This window comes from Carettochelys insculpta, chromosome 1 (genome assembly GCF_033958435.1).
Source record: "Carettochelys insculpta isolate YL-2023 chromosome 1, ASM3395843v1, whole genome shotgun sequence".
Taxonomy (NCBI): Eukaryota; Metazoa; Chordata; order Testudines; family Carettochelyidae; genus Carettochelys; species Carettochelys insculpta.
Genome location: NC_134137.1, coordinates 280908298 through 280931205, shown reverse-complemented (window position 1 = coordinate 280931205; position 22908 = coordinate 280908298). Strand labels below are relative to the sequence as shown.

At 43.4% G+C, this 22908-nt stretch overlaps 2 protein-coding genes across 3 annotated transcripts in view; both read left to right on the top strand.

Annotated features, from left to right (window-relative positions):
- The window catches only part of FAM227A (family with sequence similarity 227 member A), a 42634-nt gene extending 23782 nt beyond the window's left edge, over nt 1-18852 (top strand). Inside the window, exons 11-16 of one of the 2 annotated variants that reach the window (XM_075009069.1) lie at nt 2236-2343; nt 3580-3659; nt 9974-10076; nt 11087-11211; nt 16358-16516; nt 17586-18852. In XM_075009069.1, coding sequence (XP_074865170.1) covers nt 2236-2343; nt 3580-3659; nt 9974-10076; nt 11087-11211; nt 16358-16516; nt 17586-17657 — 647 coding nt within the window. In that variant the 3' untranslated portion in view covers nt 17658-18852. Of the gene's footprint in view, nt 1-2235; nt 2344-3579; nt 3660-9973; nt 10077-11086; nt 11212-16357; nt 16827-17585 lie in introns of those variants that run through there. The other variant, XM_075009078.1, reaches the window with a different exon arrangement.
- Nucleotides 18853-22533: 3681 nt separating this feature from the next.
- The window catches only part of DMC1 (DNA meiotic recombinase 1), a 77519-nt gene continuing 77144 nt past the window's right edge, over nt 22534-22908 (top strand). The window contains exon 1 of the mRNA XM_075009089.1: nt 22534-22604. The gene's annotated coding sequence lies outside the window, so the exon portion shown is untranslated. The remainder of the gene's footprint in view (nt 22605-22908) is intronic.

Below are 22908 nucleotides of genomic sequence, written 5' to 3'. Positions count from 1 at the left end.
GCCCCTGGAGCTCCCCACCAAACAGGATATAGGACCACTGGAGGCTGGGAGTAGCCCCCAAAGTGCCACCATCCCAGAGCAGTTCTAAGCTGGGGGGGGCGCAGCTGGAGGCTGGGGTCAGCCCATAGAGCATTGGCCTGCCCACAACAAGCTTCAGGATGGGGCAGCCACTAATCCAAGCAAAGACCCTCTGGAGAAGCTGCAGGCCTGGGGGGCAGCTGCAGGCTGGGGGCTGACCTCAGAGTGCTGCCCCCTCAGCTGGAGGCCGGGCCAGCACACAGAGCCCTGTGTCCCACCCAAGAAGCATGCAGCATTGGACCCCTACCTCCGAGGAGGAGTCACTGGATGGGGATCACAGCCCTGGCCCCCCGGGAGGAGCTGCCACCATAGCAGTATCATCCTCACTGCTACAGGCGGCTCCAGTAACGACCCCCATCTCCCAGACCCCTGTCCTGAGACCTCTGCCTTAACTTCTGCATCTTCCACCTGCCTGGAAGGCTGCACCTCCCCCTCACCTTAAGCCCTCATTATTCCTTTGCCCTAAGCCACCCCTTGCCCAACCCCTCCTCAACCAATAACCCTCACTCCAGCCTTCATTTTTCTTCATTTTTGAAAAATACTATCATTGAAAAAAGGCAAGTACATTTTTCATTTATTTTGCAAAAATTACTTCAGTTAAAGGGCCAGGCAAAGCCAGGTACATCTGCTCATACTTAAATATTCACTGGACTAAAGTGAGAGGAGCAGGGCTACCTGGACGGTATGTGGGAAGACTGTTTGCTCCAGACCCCCATTTGAGGGCACCTAAAAGGAGCAGGATTGTAGTTTGGGGTGCAGGGTCATAGCTCTAGTCAGGTTTGGTCTGGCAGCCCTTCTATCATGAGGGTGAAGTGGCCGGACTGAATGATGCTGCACCTCGTGTACCATGTCATCATACCCAGAGTGGGGAGCTGGGCCCAGACCTATGGGAGAGGAGTCACCACTATGAGATAAGCTTGTTCTTAAAACTGTGCCCACTTAGTGATAATATTTTTTGGAGGATGTGGTTTTGGCTCAATCCCCCAAAATATCTGTGTCACCATGGTATAAAAAGCCTAGTTAATTTGATAATTAAAGCTTTTATTGAGGAGGTAAAAGATGTAGGTGCATATCTATTATCTGCCTCATTCAGAGGAAGGATTTGCATCTGTCTCATCTGTTTGCTGGCCTGGAAATAGCTGTTCTCTGTCAAAACTAAGTCAAATTAATGAATAGTTTCAGGTTGACCAAAACTGTGCTTTTTATGAATAAACTGTTAATCTAAAAATTTCATACAGCTCTAAATAGGGGTCACTGGGACATGGTCTGTTTCTTGATCTGAGAGAAATTCCTGGTCATCCTTTCTCCATTACTCTGCTCACATTGGTGGCCTGCAGCAAACATAAAATCAATTTGTGGGAGTCACGTATTCTGGGTAGGATCACTTCTTCCTGGAGTTTTGCTCTTTGACAAACAGGAGATAAAAGTTCAATGGACATTTTCAGCCTGTGAAGTAATGAATACTCCATGTGAACTGGGCTTTCACTCTGTTCTTACCATCCCCTTGTCTTTTATTTCATGCCACTTCTATGTTTCTTCATTCCACTTTTTGCTGCTACTAATACTCCTTCTATTACTTTGATTCTCTCTTATGTTCACTTTTCAAGTGAAATAATAATTCTAATATTTGTGTTAATCATGGTATGAGCATAGGATTGGGATCAAGCAACTCCTGAATTCTCTACTCAGTCCTAGAACAAATTTTCTTTGATGTCTTCAGCAATTACCACCCTTCTACATTGGCATCTCCACCTGGGGATGATACAGCATCTTCTGGGTTGTTGTGAGGCTTAGTTATCAGAGGTGGAAAAAGCACCAGAAAAATTACTTGAGTAAAAGTACAGCTGTGGGTTTTTGGTGTTTTTTTTTTGTGCGGGGGTTGGAATGTACTTAAGTGAGAAACTATGGGAGTAAAAGTACACACATGCACAGACACATCACATCTTCATTGTACTGAAGCACCCAGAAGTGAAAGCAGCTGCACTATTGCTCAAGTAATTTTGGGGTACTTTTTCCACCTCTAGTTAATGTTTGTTGCAAATTTGAAGATGAAAAGTGCTACATCTTATTCCCTCCTTTTGTTACTACTACTTTTGCTATTTCTCTCTCCATTTCCAGTCTCTCTCACTACATCTCATTCCACCCCCATACACTTAGGCACACTACCTGCCCCAGGGGGCTACAGTAGCTGGAACTACTCCCTGCTGGAACCAGAGCGGTGTAGGAGAGAAGACTTGCTGTCAACAAAGGGAAAGCAGAGGAAAGGTAAGAGCACTGATGAAATAGCTTCTCTGCATATTCCTGATGAGCTCAACAGGGGCTCGATGTCCAAACCAGGGATCCCCTGTTCCACACAAGATGCCTTGTCTTTGCAGAACCAACAAACAGCTGTGCTGTGGAGCTAGAAAACTGGGATAGCACGAGTCAGAGGCCTGGCTCCATGTTGATATATTGGATCTGAATGATGTTTTTGTGAGCTATCCTTTTGTCAAAGCAAGAACTCATAAACAAATGCTCAACTGCAACCAGAACATCCTGGCTGAAGAATTTGTGAAAGATCAACAATGACCAGAGCTAAGCTGGGATAAGTGCTCTTTGCCAGCATGCAGATTTCCATTCAGTTTTATTTGTCTCTTAATCTCTGTTTCATCAGGGAATGGAGAGCTGCAGGGACCATGATTGGGTCTATAGAAGTAGTACTCTGCATTGCGCTGTGAGCATTGGTTTCATTCCCTATGCTGGGTTCTCATTCCTCTCTGGATCAAATCAAAAAAGCAGTCAAATAGCACTTTAAAGACTAACAAAATAATTTGTTAGGTGATGAGCTTTCATGGGACAGACCCACTTCCTCACAAAAGCTCATCACCTAATAAATTATTTTGTTAGTCTTTAAAGTGCTACATGACTGCTTTTTTGTTTTGATAAAATACAGACTAACACGGCTATCTCTCTGTCACTCTCTGGATCAGTGAGGGATGCAAGTGCTGGAGGGAAGTAAGGAGCACATTATGTTACTGCTCAGTGCCCAGTCTGGTCAGCTTAGACGTGGTTTTGACAGATGCTAAGGAAGATCTCATCTAAGGTCATAAGATGTGGAATTGCAGCAAGCGTGGTGCATTTAATAGGGATAGGGAAGAATATTCATTCTGTAAGAAACACAAAGGGCCATCACAAATACAGACTGTAAATATGGTTTGAATAGGTGAGGTAGACCCCACAGAGAATGGGTAGATGATATAGTAGATTGGTGCGGAGCTAGTCTACAGAAACTAAGGCACTCCACACTGGACAGGGAAAGATGGAAGAAAATAGTGAGAGAGGCATCAGACACCAACAGGCGCTGAGCCTACATCTCATGAACCCATGGTTGTTGATGATAATGAACTCAGGTACTGAGTCCCCAAGTAAACAGAGTTTTGTATAGCGTTGCATTTACCCAGACTTGGTTGTAGGTCATAGACTTAACAATGATGAGCAATATGTATCACTGTTTTTCTGCAGAATCCTCTGTCCCCTTTGCTTCTTCAAAGGCTTCTGGCATTCCAGAAAAGACTCCTCAGCTACCCACTCAACCAAACAAGGTAAAGAGCATCTTGTTCATGAAGTTATACAACACGACAAGGGAGGATGTCAAAGAACCTGACATCTGAGACAGAAAGGTTCCATTTCACATCTTGTCATCTCTCCCCTTCCTCCTGCTAGTGCTGATTTGTTCCAGGTTCTTTGGTCCAATTGTTTGTCAAATGACTTGGGAGAAGTGAGTTTCCTGTCACCATTAGGAAAGGTTTCCTAAAACTCATCCCTTTTTTCCCTTTGCTCATCTTTATCTCACTTATTCCGAGTTAATTTTTCTGTAAACACTTTGCACAATTCCTCTGGTGTCTTGGGATTTACACCCAGAGGGCATCCTTTACTGGCTCTTTAGATCTTAATAATTTTCATTGGCTTTTTTCCCTCACCAAGGAAGACCCTCCCCAAGAAACAAAGAAGTCAGAGAGGCAGGAAACAGACCACTTAGATGCCATTCCACGTGCTTGAGATTCACAGAATCTAAATACAGTACAACTCCTATTTTATGAAACGAGGATTGAGGAACTTCATAAAATTGAACATCTCAAAATTATAGTGGGTGTAGTGGGTAAGTTGCAGGATGGTGTACTGCATTCCTTTCTGCTTACCCTTTAAAGCACTGCAAAATGATTTCCAACACAAATGAAGGAACTGGGACGTGAAGAGATGTGTTATTCTTTACTGACATCAATTCTGTTGTATGATGTTTTCCCCTATCAGGAAAAAACTATTCATATGCCTGATTGTTCACGGGAGTTGTGTTTGATAAAACTAGGGGTCCCACAATTAGAAACTCACTGAAATAGCGGGGAGCTCTTCTGTGAAAAGATACAGAACAAGTGAAATGTGTGCAATCCATCTCTAACTATGGCTTGGAGCATCTGGTTAAATGGTAAGATAGCTATTGTTTTTGCATTGCAACAAATAACTTTTCTTGGTGCTTAAAAGTGTTTTTAAATGTCATAAATGGCCACTGACCAATGTTCCCTGTAAACTGAGTGCTTAGGTGGCCACCCAGGAGAGATTCAGGTGCCACCCAGCAGATTAGCAGAGCAACCACAGCATGTTTATATTGGTGGTGTGTATCCACACATGCCTCGGTGCGCATAACAAAATTATTCCCCCTATGGATGGTAAAAATTAGAGGGAACTCTGGTGCTGCAAGTGATTTGATTGTAATGATCTTAAAAGTCAAAACAGACTGAACTCACAAAATCTGCAGGTTTAATTTTTGTTAAACCAAAAGGAAGATGAAATAGCATCAGTTATTTTTATGTGTAAATGCACAATCACTTAACACTATTTATTTGTTCTTTTGCTGGTAACCAAAGCATTGCTTGAGTTTCAAGTTGAACAAGCTACCAACAGTAACTTACTATTTATCGAGCATGTCCGCATGCTCTAGGTTCCTGTGTTTTGTGCAAAGCTAAGTCATGGAACTTACATTCTAAGTTAGAAGAACATTTGAGAATTCCACATACAAAGAACATAGATCAAGTTAATAAAACTCCAGGACTGAGATTTTAAAAATTAAGACCCTATTGCTAGTCTCCTACATTCATCTATCTATCTATCTATCTATCTAATATACACCTAAATAAATCATCAGTGTTCAAAACTGCTGCACACCTAGCACCTCCACTGATATTAATGGGAATTGTTAGTGCTCTGATTTTGAAAATCTAGCTCCTTATTTTCACATCTTAAGAAAGGATGAAGGTAAGAGAGGGGGAAAAAGTACAAAAGAGGTACTGACAAATGGGGCATGGAAAGAGCACAGGCAGCAGGAGGCTGATGTTAAGGGAGATGTGGGCAGGGCCTGAATTTTGCCAAACACTTGAATGAAAGGTTGAGAGCACTGAACTTGATATGGAAGCCAGTGATTGTGAAGGGATTCAAAGTGTGGAGTGACCTGATTGGATCAGCATATCTTGCTCATGTACAGTGAGAGTCATTTGGATTCCAGCTGACCTTTACTGTACTGCAAAGGATGCATGTGAGGCATGGGGGAAAGGGCCGAGGGAGAGGAATGAATGATCAGGGTTCAGGTCTTCCTGTTCCTTAGTAAATAGCATTTTTAGAAAAATAAGCACAATTAGAAGAAAAGCAGATATTTTTGTCCTTGAAATCGACCATGTAGGACACACTTAGCAAAGTTTCCTTAAGGTAGAATACACTCTTCCCCTTTTCCTCCCAGTAATGCTTTTACTCCCCTCTATAAAACTTGTACATAGGGTCTGGGTCTTGCTCATTTCTAAAATTTTTTAATGGGTGCCTGCTTTCAAATGTTTGTAGGCAGTTCTATCCAATCTTCTCCCTCTCTGTAGATCAAGCTGAATACAGCCTGCTACATGTTGCTTTTCTAATATCTCTCAGTAAAGTGGTCCTTCCAGTCCTCACATCACTTGTTGTTCTTTGGATCAGTGTATGAGTTGGAAGAAGTTTGGTGTACATCAGGACATCCATTTTATCCCACTGGGTTGCACAGTCACAGATCCATAGATTCCAAGGCTGGAAGAGACACTGTGATCACCTAGCCTGACCTCCTGCATCGCAGGCTACAGAACTTCTCTAAAATAACACTAAGAGCCGGTCTTTTAGAAAAACTTCGAACCTTGATTTAAAAATGGCCCGAGATGGAGAATCTACCACAACCCATGATAAACTGTTCCAATGGGCAATTACCCTCCCTGTTAAAAATGTATGTCCTATTGTCAGTCTAGTCTAAGCAGGACCTATTGGTCACAGTCTAGCTTAGAGTCTTGCCTCTGGATTAAGAGGAAAAAGTGGTTCCCTCTCCCATATTGCTCTATTGCTGGAGAGTGGCAAAAGGATATTCTGATTCACAGGGAAGCTATGAGCTGAAGGGATTTTTGAAGAAAATGTAGAAAGTTACAAAATCAAGATGCTTATAGATCTATGACGCAGATCTCCAGGTCAGCAGGCCGAAAGCTGTGAAAGAATGCCAGTTTGATGCTGTGACCATCCTGGAATTTTAAATTGAATATGAATGCCATTTATGTTACCATTGTATGTAATTGGCACCCAGACTTTGTGCCAGGTGGCCCAAGTTAGGTGTCTAATGAAAGCTGGCAATGCCCTGAAACTGTTGATGCTGCTTGTATGTCTGTGCCATGTTTATATATGAAATTATAGATACAGGCTCTATAGTTGTGTTAGAAATGTTTTAGTGATGAGATTCACAATAGGAGGTGTGATCACTTCCCCCAGCTAGGATAGTGGATGATACAAAGACTCAGATGTTGAATACACACCTCAGGAATTTGGAACTTGTCATCTGGAATGCAGCAAATTGCAAAGTCCCATGGCAGCCCATGTGGTCAGTTGACCTGGGCTGAACAATGGAATTAAAATCAGATGCCCAGAAACCCATTCCACATACTATGTAAATGGACGTGCTGCTGAAGTCAGCAACCAATGGCAGTTTGCCACAAAGGCCCACCTGATGAGGTAGCTCCATGGCCTATGGGAAGAAGAAAGGACTTTTTCCGTCCACATGAGAAACTATAAGATAGCCTTGGGCGTGTCCATCTTTCTTCTTTCAGTCCTCATGAACTAAGCCTGTCTTGACTGGGGGGGTCCATCCCTCAAAAGGATGCGTACAAAGACTTTCAAGAAATCAGGAATAACATTGCTGACCTCCATCAATAGCTGTAACTGATGTATGTAATCCTTCAACAATTTTTCTCTCTCACCCTGTTCTTTCTTTCTTTCTCTTAAACCTTTAGATTTTAGAGTCTAAAGGATTGGCACAGTGTGTTGTTTTGGATAAAATCTAAGTATATATTTACCTGGGACTGTGGCTGGACCTTTGGACCCAGAAGAGTCTGTGTGGAGTGGGTGAAATAAATAGGTATAACAACCTCTCACCTGCGAATAGGTGGGTGTTGGCTCTGGGCATTTTGGAGCAGCTGGAGAATCTCTTGGTTTGCTTTCATGTCTTCTGGCTGGCCAGCAGGGCTGACAGAGTTATTTTTGTGGCTGGTTTGATTTGCTTTAGTGAGAAGGAAATCAGAACCTGGGCTGTAAGTGGCCCGATTTTAAGCAAATATACCCAGGATTGGTTTCCTCAGCTGTGTCCAGAACCCCCGTCGTATTACAGTGGCACGTTTGTGCTTGGATCCACAGAACCCAGTCAACTGAGCTTGGGATCAGGATCTGACACTACTCTAAATTTGAGTTTGGGGTTTTGAGAGTTTTTTGATTAAAGTGCAGCTGCAGAGAGTCTGCAACAGTATATGGGCCTAAGTAAGGAAGCCCTGAAGGATTTGTGCAGTGAAAGGGAGATCACCTTTAGAAAGAAAGCTTTCCACCAGGAGCTAAGAGCTTTTCTAATGGAATGGGACCAGCAGACGGCAATGCAGCCCTCACCTAATGCTGGGGACCGTACAGATGTGGTTGGAGCAGAAGGAGCAAGTGATTTGGAATAGCCGCAGAAATTAGCTGACCTTCAGTTAAGGAAACAGTGGGAGAGCGTTGCACTGAGAGAACGAAATGCCAAGTTGGAACAAGAAGCTCATGCCTGATGGATGGAGAAAACAGAAGCTGAACGTTGATTCAGGGAGTCACAGAGGAGACTATTGGAGGAGCAGTTCCACCCGCTTGAGACAACAGAAATTGGGAAAAGATATGACCTATTTACAGAGATAAAGAGGATATAGAGGAATTCCTGTCTGCTTTTGAATGCCTCTGGACAGTGAACCAAGTCCCAGAGGATCAGTGTATGTCCCTGCTGATGACCAGACTGATTGGAAGAGCCAGTGAGGTATTTAATGAACTTGGGAAACAGGACGCTTTAGACTATTGGTGGTTTAAAGGTACTCTATTAAGGCACTTCAGGGTCATTCTTGAATCCTAGAGGGTTAAATTTAGAAAGTTTAGAATGTCTGGGGAATGTACCCATGTGGAACATGCTCACAATCTCATGGATTTTGTTAAGAAATGGGTTATTGGGGACAAAGCAAATGGGAGTTTCAAGAAACTGCTGACTTCAATCACATTGGAGTCGTGTCTAGATGTTGTTCCTGACCATGTAAGGGCAGCTGTCTGTGACAGAGAGCCTGAGTCAGTCCTGTGGGCTGCAGAATTTGCCGATGCTCAGACCCAGAATAGGGCTAGAGAAGGACACAGGCCCCATGGGAGGAACAATTACCATTCCCCACCCCCACCCCATGGGAAGGAGGAGAGGATTTGAGAACAGACCCAGACTGATTTGGGTAGGGATGTCCCTGGGACCCCCTAGAACAGGGACACCCAATCCAAAAATAAACTGGCTAAGTGCCACTGTGGGAGGCCCAGCCACATGAGGCTGATCTGCCCAGACCTGAAGGGTAACCCTAGGCAAGCAGTCCCAAACCCCACAATAAGTTCCAGCTTTGACACTCTGAGCCCCCAGCCAGGCCTGACAGGTCCCAGTGATGCCACTTGGGGTTCAGCTGCAGGGAATGTGGTGGCTCATGCTAATCCTGTGGTATCCAGTAATCTGGGAGAGGACAGTGAGCTCATCTGCTATTTCAGGACCAAGGCGTGGAAAGGGAGTTAGGAGGTTTATCAGGGAGGTGAAAGTCAATGGTGTTGACAGCCAGGCATGGCGAGATACAGGCTCAGACACCATTATAGTCAAGGGACACCTAGTGAGGTCAGAGAACGTGTTGGCAGGGGAGTACGTGACAGTAGTGGCGCTATTTGACTACTCTGTAAACCTGCTGATGATCAGTCTCAAGTGGGAAAGCTTTGAGGGCGAGGTGCTGGTGGCTGTTCGGGATTTGATTCCAGCTGATATCTTGGTAGGGATTAATGTAGTGGATATGCCTTGCCAGGCGAATGTTGTAACCAGGTCACAGAGGGAGTATTGGTCTGGGCAGACTCCCAGGCTGAGAGCCAGCGAGAGGACTGCAAGCAGACTGAGGGGGTGTCTCAGGCTGGGGCTCAGGAGGAGCTTCCTGAGGACCCAGAAATGGCTCTGGGTGGGAGTGAAGCCCAGACGGAGTTCATTAGGGCACACCAGAGCGATGTGTCATTGGAGGGGGCCAGAGCCGATGCTGTCCCCCAACCGTTATAGTTACATTCTATTGATCTAAAATTTCTCCTGCGGTTTCAAATGAAAAGGTTATTTCCGTTTTACAAATCTACTATGTAGCATTGTTGATAGAGACAGTATTTTGCTTCAAAAGCAGTTGTGAATTAGTAGTGGGGGCAGACGGTAATTTTCAGGAGACTAGAGAAGATTAAAGCACTAAGACTAACAACAAGAGGTAGTGGTCTGTTAAACTTTCTCCTTCTTTTCCTTCTTTTTTGGTCCCAGAAATCCATGCCTTTGGGCCAAACTGTCAACAAGTACCAACCTGATCAAACAAGTCTGGACCTCAGCTCCAAGGAAGTTGTACATGCATCCATGTCCTTGAAAGGTAAAGGATTGGGAAGACAGGTGAAACCTTCTTTGATTTGTAGCAGCAACGAAGGGTCCTGTGGCACCTTATAGACTAACAGAAAAGTTTAGAGCATGAGCTTTCGTGAGTTAACTCACTTCTTCAGATGCTGGTCCTGGAAATCTGCAAGGCCAGGTATAAATAGGCCAGAGCAAGGCTGGGGATAATGAGGTTAGCTCAGTCAGGAAGGCTGAGTTGTATTGTCATCAGTAGATCTGGAGGTGTAAACTCCAAGAGAGGGGAAGCTGCTTTTGTATTTAGCCAGCCATTCACAGTCTTTGTTTAATCCTGAGCTGAGGGTATTGAATTTGCAGATGAATTTTGCTGAGCTACAATTCATCTGCAAATTCAATACCCTCAGCTCAGGATTAAACAAAGACTGTGAATGGCTGGCTAAATACAAAAGCAGCTTCCCCTCTCTTGGAGTTTACACCTCCAGATCTACTGATGACAATACAACTCAGCCTTCTTGACTGAGCTAACCTCATTATCCCCAGCCTTGCTCTGGCCTATTTATACCTGGCCTTGCAGATTTCCAGGACCAGCATCTGAAGAAGTGAGTTAACTCACGAAAGCTCATGCTCTAAACTTTTCTGTTAGTCTATAAGGTGCCACAGGACCCTTCGTTGCTGCTACAGATCCAGACTAACACGGCTACCCCTCTGATACTACTTAGATTTATTCACACTTTCTGAGCACTCGCTGTTTCATGAGTCCCTTGTAGTGTAATAGGCGTGTGTTCACCCTATTCACTTCTACAGATCAGACTATATCAGAGCTGCTTGTATGTTTATAAGCTTTCTTTTTCTTTATTGAATTAGTATAGTTGCTTCTTTTGGGGATGGATTTATGTTGTGTATGTGTGTATCATTGCCTGTTCCTACTTTTATTTATTGTCTTTATTTCTCTACTATATGGAATAAGAGAAGTATGATAGCAACTGAATGAGGAGGAGATATTTTACAGCTGATGCTTCTTTTGTGCCCCAGACATCAATTTTCATACCATGCCACATGATCTGCAGCCTGAAAAGGATGACCCGAAAAGAACTTCGAAGCAGCCCCAGCACAGATTTGAAACAAGGCAGCTAAAGATCCCCCCACTTCATAGAGAGGTAATGCTGTACTGTACATAGAGAGGGGATGCCAGAAGTTGACAGACTAAGTGAGGTTTTCCTCTCCTCTGGTAGTTATGATTCATTGTCAAAGTGGAGGAGGCATAACAAGTGGGGTTCCACAGGGGTCTGTTTTGGGACCAGTTCTGTTCAATATCTTCATTAATGATTTGGATATTGGCATAGAAAGTACGCTTATTAAGTTTGCAGATGATACCAAGCTGGGAGGGGTTGCAACTACCTTGGAGCATAGGGTTATAATTCAGAATGATCTAGATAAATTGGAGAAATGGTCTGAAGTAAACAGGATGAAGTTTAATAAAGATAAATGTAAGGTGCTGCACTTAGGAAGGAATAATCTGTTTCACACATACAGAATGGGAAAAGACTGTCTAGGAAGGAGTACAGCAGAAAGGGATCTAGGGGTTCTAGTAGATCACAGGTTAAATATGAGTCAACAGTGTGATGCTGTTGCAAAAAAAGCAAACATGATTCTGGGATGCATTAGCAGGTGTGTTGTGAACAAGACATGAGAAATCATTCTACCGCTCTACTCTGCGCTGGTTAGGCCTCAGCTGGAATATTGTGTCCAGTTCTGGGCACCCCAATTCAAGAAAGATGTGGAGAAATTAGAGAAGGTCCAGAGAAGAGCAACTAGAATGATAAAAGGTCTGGAGAACATGACTTATGAAGAAAGGCTGAAAGAATTGGGCTTGTTTAGCTTGGAAAAGAGAAGATTGAGGGGGGACATGATAGCGGTTTTCAGATATCTTAAAGGGTGTCATAAGGAGGAGGGAGAAAAGTTGTTCTTCTTGGCCTCTGAGGAGAGAACAAGAGGCAATGGACTTAAGCTGCAGCAAGGGAAGTTTAGGTTGGACATTAGGAAAAAGTTCCTAACTGTCAGGGTGGTCAAGTACTGGAATAAGTTGCCAAGGGAGGTTGTGGAATCTCCCTCGCTGGAGATATTTAAGAACAGATTAGATAGATAGTGGTCGGTCCTGCCGTCGGGGCAGGGGACTGGACTCGATGGCCTCTTGAGGCCCCTTCCGGTTCTAGTGTTCTATGATTCTATGATCTAGTGGGGTTTTACAGAGGTCAGTCCTGGATCTGATACTATTTAGTATTTTCATTAATGATTTGGATAAAAGTAATAAATATGCATATAAAATGTGCAGATGACACCAAGGCTATGTCTACACTATCCCCCGCTTCGAAAGGGGGATGCTAATGAGACACTTCGGGATATGCTTATGAAGTGCTGCAGTAAATATGCAGCACCTCATTAGCAAAATGGCAGCCACAGCACTTCGAAAGTGCCACTTTCGATCGGGCGCAGCTCATCTACATGGGGTCGTTTTTGGGAGCACCCCGCACACTTTGAAATCCCCTTATTCCTATTTGGTTATACAAATAAGGGGATTTCAAAGCGTGCGGGGTCCTTTTGAAAAGGACCCCACGTAGACGAGCCACTCACAATCAAAAGTGGCACTTTCAAAGTGCCGTGGCCGCCATTATGCTGGTGCCAAATGACAGAATTTGTTGGACCACAAAAGGTCAGTATTGTCCAGTAGCATTACCAGTGCTTCCAGTGCTTACTGGCCTCTTAGAAGACATTTAGGAATAAATTAGAGCTACATAAAAGCACAGAACACTGAGAGCCAGGACTGGTGTCTAGAAACAAACTTTATGGGACTGTGAGAAACTTGGCCAAACCCATGATAATGGACATCTGGCTAACTAAAATCATAAACTGACCAGACCAGAGGGTGTCAGATTAAAGGTATATTCTTATTCAACAGCACATACAACACAATCCCACAAGGTAAATTTAAGATAGTATTAATACAATGTGGGTGAAACACAATAACCAATATGCCTTTAGAGCTGGGAGACCACCCTTTATACACTTGATGTAAAGTTACCAAACTCTGTGTATGAATTTGTAGAGTGACATTAGTTGGTTAATTTATTTGTATAAATCCAATTATGCTGCTAAACCAAAATTAATATCATTGGCCAGTATTAACATATTTTGCCATACAGTAGATAATAATTTGACAGCACAAATAACTTTTATCATAGTAATATCTCAGTTATGCTAAATAATTAGAAGAGAACATATATATATATATATATATATTAGACACAATACACAACCAGGCTACTGTATTCTCAATAAACAAAGCATTCTTGCCTTGTCCCTCTAAAAGATCCTGTGTACTTCTTTTAAGTGTAACACAGGAAAACCCCAAAACTACTTGTTTCTGAGCAGTGTCACTGGTAATGTTTGATAAGCATCTTTCATGTGAATTTAAAAAAGGATTCCAATAACCTGCCCTTTATGTATGCAATTTGTAAAATATGGGATAGTCCAGAAGTTTAAATCTTCTACAAGCAGCATTTAATGACTGTTCTAATACCTAAAATGGACTCCTCTGAAAACACCAGATGTGCTTACAAAACAAATGATTCTATTGTGTCTCATTAATCTGCCTACTCAATGGTAGGAGCTGGGAGCACTGGACATGTGGGAGTTAGAATGCGCTGAAGACAAAAATATTTCATATTAATCTCTTGGAGGAGGTAAACTGAGATATAATATAGTTTTCTTCCCCCTGTGTGCCTTCTACTGAATTTTCATCTGTCTTCAGAATCTGTTATGCTGCAAGGTGTTTACTGGCTGCTATCAAGTGTATCCTTGATCAGTCACAGACTGATTAAATTGAGTCCTGCTTTTTCCCCTGCAGACAGGGAGCTGGAGGCAGAACGGCAGCAGCTCCTTTTAAAAATGGCGCTGGGAAAAAAGGTGGCAGAATGCAGTTCAGCTGCATTCTGCCAGAAAAAAAGCCTGGGTGGCAGCCAGAGATTACAGGGGCTTGTCTTCTGTACATTGGATACAGCAGGGGTGAACAAACTTTTTACATTGGGGCCCCCCTTTTCATCCTTGCATTTAGCTGGGGTCCCCCAACCTGGCTGCGTCTGTGCTAGCCCAAAGGTGCTGAAATGCATATTCAGCGCCTCATTAGCATGCTGCCAGCCGTGGCTCTTCGAAGTTGCCGCTTCTCGCTGGCGCGTGGCTCGTACACACGGGTCCTTTTCGAAAGGACCCCGCCAACCTCGAAATCCCCTTATTCCTATAAGCAGATGGGAATAAGGGGATTTTGAAGTTCCCAGGGTCCTTTCAAAAAGGATCCCTGTTTGGACGAGCCGCGCGGCAGCGAAAAGCAGCAATTTCAAAGAGCTGTGGCCGGCAGCATGCTAATGAGGTGCTGAATATGCATTTCATCACCTCATTAGTAATCTTCAAAATGGCCATTTGCATAGCCATTTCGAAGATTTGGGCTAGTGTAGACACGGCCACTGTGTAAAAAAAATCCAAAGCAATGGAAATTCACTGTGTTTAAAGAGCCCTCCCACTTCCAGCAGTGACAGGTAGTTCTTTTTCTTGCTGTTTTTCAAGAGCCTGACCCATGCTCCATCTTGAGGGGGAAAATAAAACACAAAAAAAACCTCCCTGCTCTTTAAAGAGCTCACCCACCCCCTTTTCCAAGCCTTCCGGGGCAGCTCTTTAAAGGGAACATAAGAACAAAAAAAAAGATGAACATATTTGCACAAAAAAAAAAAAAGCCTGGACTCACTCGGCAAACTGAAACAAGGGGCTGTCCCAGAAAAAGCACACATATATTAACCCCACTCAGATAACTCTGCAAGACCTGACTCCTGGGAGATGTAAGTAACATGGCTAGGAGACCCAGACTGCAAATGATTCTAGCGCTCCCAGGAGATGGGTAATACCTGGGAAGGCAGGAGGGCTGGCAACGCAGGTGAACTGAGCCTGGAGGAGTAATGAGGAGGTAGCAGAGACCCCCTCCCGCCCCCAGGGTTGGGGGGAGAACCGGAAATCATTCTGGCCCTCTGCCTAGAGCAGAGACTGCGGGGCAGGGAGGCAGGCAGCTGCACGGGGCAGATGATGGGAGAGAAGCTATGGGAAACAAAGGAAGATCCCCGTGGAGGAAGGGGGACTGGAAATGAACTGGCTCTTTGTCAGCAGAGTCCAGAGAGGAAGGCAGTGAATGCTGCACAGAGCAGGTGACCAGAGAGAAGCTGCAGGAGGCAACAGCGTGTCCTAATGGGGGATGGGACACAACTCCTGCGCCCACCTGGGCTACAGGGTGGGGTGCCAGCAGATGCTGTCCCACTCTAGCATGATCATCCCAGGGCTGGCTTCACTGGCTTGAGATCCACCTTTTGCCAGTGAAGCAGCACGTGCATCTGGAATGCAGCCCAAAATTAGGAGGCATAGTTTACCTTTCCTTTTTGAGTATAATTTAGCAGAAAGTGCACCAGGCACTCTTAAGCAAAATCATATTGTGCATTGCGTAGTTTGTTTTTCTTTAGTTAGAGAAAAGCGTATTGTGCAGTCTCATAAGCAAAACAGTCTTCTTATAATGTTATTCCCTTTTTGTGCTCTATGACGTGTTTTCTGTAGAATCATGCTTTATTTGCTGCTTCAGTGTGCAGGATATATTAACACAAATCTGTTTGGGCTTTGCAATATTAAAAGGTCTTTTAATCAGGTCTTTTCACTCCAGTGTACATTTTTTATAGTGACATGAGTTATTGTACATGAAGAATGACGTATTCCAGAATGATTATTTCCAAGCCATCTATTGTAATGGCTACACTGAAAATAGAAACTCTGTGGAGTCTATATTGATAAGTTTCACTGTACTTCCAATAGCTATATATTTGGGGAATTGTTTTTCTTTCTTTCAGGGCAGGTCTACATTACAAGGAAAGGTCAATCAAAAATATGCAATTTTTGTTTCATTGGTAGCATAACTCAAATTGACATAGCTTAGATCTACTTACTGCAATTCATACTACACTAATTAGACAGAAAAAATGCTCCCATCAACTCTTCTTACCCATCTTGTTCTGCTGGAGTACCAGAGTTGACCTGAGAGAGAATCAATGTAGGGGGTCTTTACTGGACTCACTAAATCAAATGCCAGCGGATCAATTACTGCGTTGATCCACTCCATAATGGAGACAAGCCATCAGAATATGAATTATATGTTTTATTTCTTGGATATAGGTTCAATACAATTAATAGCCTCTTTTCTTTTGTTTTTCCCCTCTCCAGTCACACCCAGCCTGTCAAGGTCCTGCCTTCACTTGGCATCTCTTCAACATCAATGGACACAGCCCACTAATTCAACACTTCCTCCAGAGCTATAATGTGGAACCTCAAGCTGGACAAGACATCTTGATTCACAGGAGGGAGATCTGCAAGCCTATACCATATCCTTATGGTCAACTCAGAGAAATTAGAGATGGAACAATCTTCTTAGGTCCTTTTCTATCCATTTCCTATGAATGAAGGATTATTCCTTACAGCATATTATTGAATGTTTTACAGGGTTCAGTAGTAAATGTCGCAAATTTTACAGTTTTCCCCCTTCCATTGGGAAGCTATTCCACAAGCTAACAGACCTCACACTTTGTGTTTCCTATTGACAGAGAGATAGCTGTGTTGGCCTGTATTCTGTCGAAACAAAAACACAGTCAAGTAGCACTTGAAGACTAACAAAATAATTTATTAGGTGCTGAGCTTTTGGGGGACAGACCCACTTCTTCAGATCATAGCTTTACCAGAACAGATTCAATATATAAAGCACAGAGGTCCAAAAATTATCAAGGTTGACAAATTAAAAATAACAATTTTTCTGATTTGTCAAACTTGAAAATGGTCTGAAGAAGTGGGTCTGTCCCACGAAAGCTCATCACCTAATAAATTATTTTGTTAGTCTTTAAGGTGTTACTTGACTGCTTTTTTGTTTTGTGTTTCCTGAAAACCAGCCTGAATTAATCATTGCTCATTTTCATCCAGTTCTAGTTCTATCTTCTGACGACCTCACACAATTGTTTCCCTCTTTGTGTTTATACCCTTTATATAATTGTAGATGACACTGAAAGCCGAAGCATATACGAATGTGTTGTAAATGTGATAAATGGGCTGGGACTGGTTTATGAAGAGATTAAAATAAATGTGTAACTTGGTTAAGCAACATCTAGGGGTGTCAGAAAGGGCTTTCAGTCTCTTCTACAATTATATAAAAAGGGTATAAACACAAAGAGGGAAACAATTGCGTGCGGTGATCAGAAGATAGAACTAGAATTGGATGAAAATGAGCAATGATTAATTTCAGTCCAACAACATCACCATCACACGGGGAGGGGATGATCTGGAAGATATGGAGCAGTTCACCTACTTGGGGAGTATTATGGGCAGAGACAGAGGAACAGACAAGGATATCAGTGCTAAGATAGGGAAAGCAACAGCTGCATTCAAGTCCTATATGAAGTTCACAAAAAATATCTGCGAAGACGAAACTGTGGATCTTCAACACAAAAGTGAGGAGAGTGGTCTTGTATGGATATGAGACCTGGTGTATTAAAAAGTCTTCAACTGACAAGCTACAGACATTCATAAAAGATGCCTGAGATATATCCTTTGCATCAAATGGCAAGGCTTTGTCACAAATGAGGAGCTTTGGAACAGAGCAGAACAAGAACCACTTGACATTCAAATCGAGAGAATAAAGTGGGGATGGCTAGGCCACACTCTCAGAAAACCATCATCCAGCATAATCCATCAAGCTCTCACATGGAACCTGCAAGGAAAACATAGAAGAGGAAGACCTTGGATATGAAGATCTACTGAAATTGAAGAACAACAACTGGGGTCCTCATGGAGTCATCTAGAAGTTTTGTCTGGAGACGGAGTGACATGGAGGAGACTTGTAGATGACCTATGCGCCACTTGGAGTACAAGGGTTTAAGTCAAGTAAGTCTTACATGCTTTAGTGGAAACAGGAAAGTCAGCATCTGCTTATCCTCCTTTACTACTCAGTTAATTGCTGGTATAGTCCATGTGGCTACAGAACTTTGTTTAGTTGCAGGACCAGACCTGAAGTTGAGAATGGCTTCAGACTGCCAGAAACCAGATTGAAGAACGGGTCTTGAGACTTGATTAAAAAGAACACATTTATAGATTGGCCAGCTAGTACGGAGCCAATGTACAACTATGCTGGTGGTAACCTTCAGTGGGTTTGCTTGGCACTGAACAGTCAGGATGACAGACTCTCACTAACAGAATGGGAAGGTAAGAAAACAAATGTGGGGAGGGAGAACCTGAATAATATGGGAGATAAAATGCTAATTGAAAACTGTGGAATAAATTAGATTGGGGTTAAATGCAAACATTTTTCTTTTAGGGAGTTTGAGTACTCATAAAAATTAAGGGATACCAGGAGGGAGGTTCAGCCTTTACCATTGTGCTATTCTAATCCTAACCTTCCTGACATAATACTCTTCCATTACACTCCAATCCTGATCTTAAACGTCCTGTGCCATTTCTGTCCTGAGCCCCCATCTCCTGCTCCTCCCCACTATACTTTACCAAGTCTTAACTTATCTCATGATGTCTTCTGGCAAAAAATGAAAGACAAGAATATTTTCTTTTACGTTCCGAACTACGGAGTCCACGCCAACCTATGCCGATGTGATCCGACAAGGTTTTAATCATATCCGCCAGCTGGACAAGGCTTTCAAAACAGTGTACCAGAGACACTGCAGAGAAATAAAAGATTCTGACCAGAACCAGTCGAAAGTGAAACAAGAATCCCTCAGGTACAAAAATATGCATAGTTTAATTCTACCATATTCTGTAATAATCTGAACTCACCTGGTGAATTCCGGGTGTCTGCCAAAGGTGAAACCTGTTAGCCAACATTGATTTCAGAAAGGTTTTGGGGCATGAGGAAATGCAGGGATGGTTTTGTGCTGTATCATTAGGTAATTATTCCAGATGTTTTTCTGATGCTGCTTTAGGTGGAATCTGTGAGCTAATATTCATCCAAAACAGTTTGAGACTATAGTTTTGTTTTAGATGGGTTATCATGAATTTTGCTCAGGGTAACAGGGTAATTCATAAAGTGGGTTTGGAGCAGTGTTATATGCAGACCTTTCAATGTTTATGGATTTAGGGATACAGGGGGTGGCTAACATCAGTTCCAAGCTAGTGGAGAACTCCTAAAATGTCTTTGATTGCCCTAGGTTCAATATATCATTTCTATTCCTAACACTTAATATAAATAGTTCAAAGTTATAGTTGTTTTTTCTTTCTCACTGGCCTCCCCACTCCACAGAAAAGAGAAGCAATTGCTGTCAGAGAAAGGAAAGCTGAAGAAGCTGAACTAAATGCTGAACCCTCTTCAGTTCTGACAGGACTTCAAGTTTGCAGAAATGTCTTCATCCAGGAGCAGCCATAAGTCAAACAGCACTGGGAGAAAACCAGAATTAATGATTCTGCCAACAGAAATTGTCGTAATTATCCATTCATTTGCATCTTAATGGTATATTTTGGGCAGTTCCCACTCCCGCCCCCGGCTTTCTCCACCAATCAGGAACACACAAACCTGAAAAAAAAAATGAAAGATTCAATTCAGAGAAAAACTGAGTTTAAAAATTCAACTGACTTCCAACCCCTTTGATGTGTAAAAATCTTACAAGATTGCAAGAATGGAATGGAAGTAATACGAGGATTGAAAAAGTCACCTGAGTGTTTTTAAATAGATTTATAGTTTGGTTCTGTTGCAGAGATTTGAATTGTTCCTTATTCTGTCTGAACTAGCTTAGTCCTAAACTGAAAAGGCAGTGTAGTTCCAATTCAGTGCATCCCCTTGACAACAATACATAGTAGTGGAGCTGTGCTGACTAGCTGCAGACTTTTCCAAACAGGAGGAAGGTTGCAAGAAGCTCTCTGTGCTGGTGAACCCAGTAATGAACCCAGTCCTGTGTTTTACAATGTATAAAATATTTTCTTTGCTAAACATGGGTGATATGAAGCTTTGTTAATGATTGTATAGCACTTTGAAGATGTAAAATTTGAGTTCTATGTCTCAGCATTATGGTCCACTCATCTACCACCTCGAAGAGCCTCTCTTTTTATGCAGGAAAACCAGGACAAGATTTGGCTAAAGCTAGGCCTTGGCTACGTAGGAAAAAAAATCTTTACTGGTATAATTTAGCTTATCCAGAATAATCTCCCCAACCCTATACACACACTCCAGAATAAAAGTAAACTTTGTGAGCAAAGTAGTTATTCTGAAATAATGTCCACATCGTGAAGAGTTTATTCCACAAGAGCTATATTAGTCAATTCCCATGTCACCAAGGTGTTAGGCTCCTAAACCTGCCTTTGGGCTGTGTCTACACTGCAAAAATAACTTTGAAGTAAGCAACTTCGAAGTTGAGCATCTACATACACTCTACTTCAAAGTTAAACTTCAAAGTAGGGCACTACTTCATTCCCAGGAATGGAGTAAGAATGTCTAAGTTGGGCTCCCTACTTCACTTTGAAGTAAGGGAAAATCTGTGTATACTCTCTGCTGGCTACTTTGAAGTAGTGCCTAACTTCAAAGTTATTTCCCAGTGTAGATGCACCCTCGGTTATCTGAAGACAGCTTGATTTTCATAAGTGCTGAGCACCCACACACTTCCACTGAGGAAGATGTTCACAACGTGTCTTCTAATATTTCAATTTCTGGCCTGCCAAATACTAAAAGTATCTAAATGTACTCCTACACTGGTGGGGACTGAGTTTGGGATTTTTCAGAAGTACCTTGAAAGTCATTGTAATTTGTGCTCCTTCCACTTAGATGATTTCAAAAATCTGAAACCAGCAGCTGTGATATAGCACCATTCCCTTCCTATCATGATAGGGACATACTTCACTGAATTATAGTGAACCAGTATCCAATATTAATTGCAACATTGATGCTGAATTTGAACAAGTAATTTTTATTTATCAAGGCAGATAAGGGTACAATATTTGTAGCTGCATTGACACATGAATAGGCAAGATGAGATGACCACAGACACTGCCTTCTTCTGTGACTTTTTACAAGTTATTTACATAAAAATTTTCAAAAATGGTCTGATTTTGCATGCCAATTTTGGCTGCCTAATTCAGATCTACTGTGCTTCTTTGCATGTGCAAAACACTCCTGCAACCAGGTCTCAGCCTCTGTGTGGTTTGCGAAGTGTTGCACCACCAAACTGCAACCCTCAGGCATATGGAGCATTTGCTTCTCTATTGGCCTTAATCCTTAATTGGCACATTTCCTGTACCCCCGAATACAGACATCAAACTATGCCTATGGATCTAAGAGCCAAAAACTGAAGAACCCAAAAACTGGGTTTGTTTTCTTTTATATACTGATCTCTGAAATGAAGATAATACCCATCTGCTTCACAAGAGTACTGAAAAATTAACGTTTATTAAAACACTTGGAAGGCAAAAAAGCAACTTAATTGTACCAGGTGTTACATATAATTATTAGGGCTTTATGCCATTTAATATAAATGTACCAGTACAAACACATCTAGGCCTTCTGCCAACAACTAGGCCTGGCAAAAGTTCCTGTATGAAAATGTCAACCAAAATTATTCCAGTTTGAGACTCTGGGCAAGCAGCTGGTTAGTGGGAGGGTGGAGACGTTTCCCGATGGAAATGAGTTTCTTTAAGAGAGGGAAGAGGAGCTGAGAGGCAACCTCCCCTAGATGGTCATTCACATCCCCCCCATCAGGTAACACTGAATGGCCACTATCACCCTGACTGGTGACCCACATTTACAATTAACTCCTTTTATTGCGGTCACTGGTTTGTACATATATAGCTGCCTTTGTGTTCCCGCTCTAGTCCGCCTGATGAAGAGGGGTTTCGCCCACAAAAGCCCCTGGGGGTCAGCCTGGGGCTTGTGACGCGGGGGATGCCAGGGCGCTGAGCAGCCCCGGAGAGGGGCTGAAAGGAGGCGCTCCCGGAGCTGAGAGGCCGCAGGCTGCCTGCAGGAGCCGCGCAGAGCCTCGGCCCGAGGATTTGGAAGCGCTAGAGGGCGCGGCGTCACCTCCTAGCTCTCCCCGGGCGCGGCTTCACTCTCCCCCTCCCCACTCCATGGTACAATGTAGCTTCAGTCCCTCTAACCCCCCGCGCCCACAGCCACTAATGGGACTCTACCATTTCAGTCTGAGGAAGAGGGAGGTCCGACAACGATACCGGTTAATATCGCGAAACTTTTTCAGGGGTGTGGAATACAGATCGCCCTATCATTAGTCCTGGGGAGCGGATGTATCTTAACGTAGCCCTTCATGCAGAATAGTGTTCTACCGGTTCCCCCTTTCCCATCTCCTCAGTGGTAGAATCCCCACCTCTGCCTTCCCCGTGTTACCGACAGTTCCCCGGCGGTAAACAACTGTGGACGCCGAAGGCGTAGTTCCTTAGTGCGCTTGCGTAAGCCTGCTCTGTGGCGTCAGAGACTCGTCTTCGGGTGCGCGCGCTCTCCTGGGAAACCGTCGCCCCCTCGTCAGCTCTTTTGGCGGGAATTTTAAGGCGGGGGAAGGGAGACGAGTTTATCTCCGGCCGGTCGGCAACGAGCGCTAATAGCAGCTGGGCTGGGGCAGGTGATCTCAGGCGGTGAGGCTGAGAGCTGCCAGTTCGTTGCGCGTTGGATCTTACAGTGTCTGGCAAAGCCTCTGAGGCCCGCACGGTCAAACAGCGCTAGGCCTCTGCTCGCCTGAGTGCTGGTGTGCCCTTCTACAGGGGCGGGACCTAGCTGGGACCTGGGCGCTGCC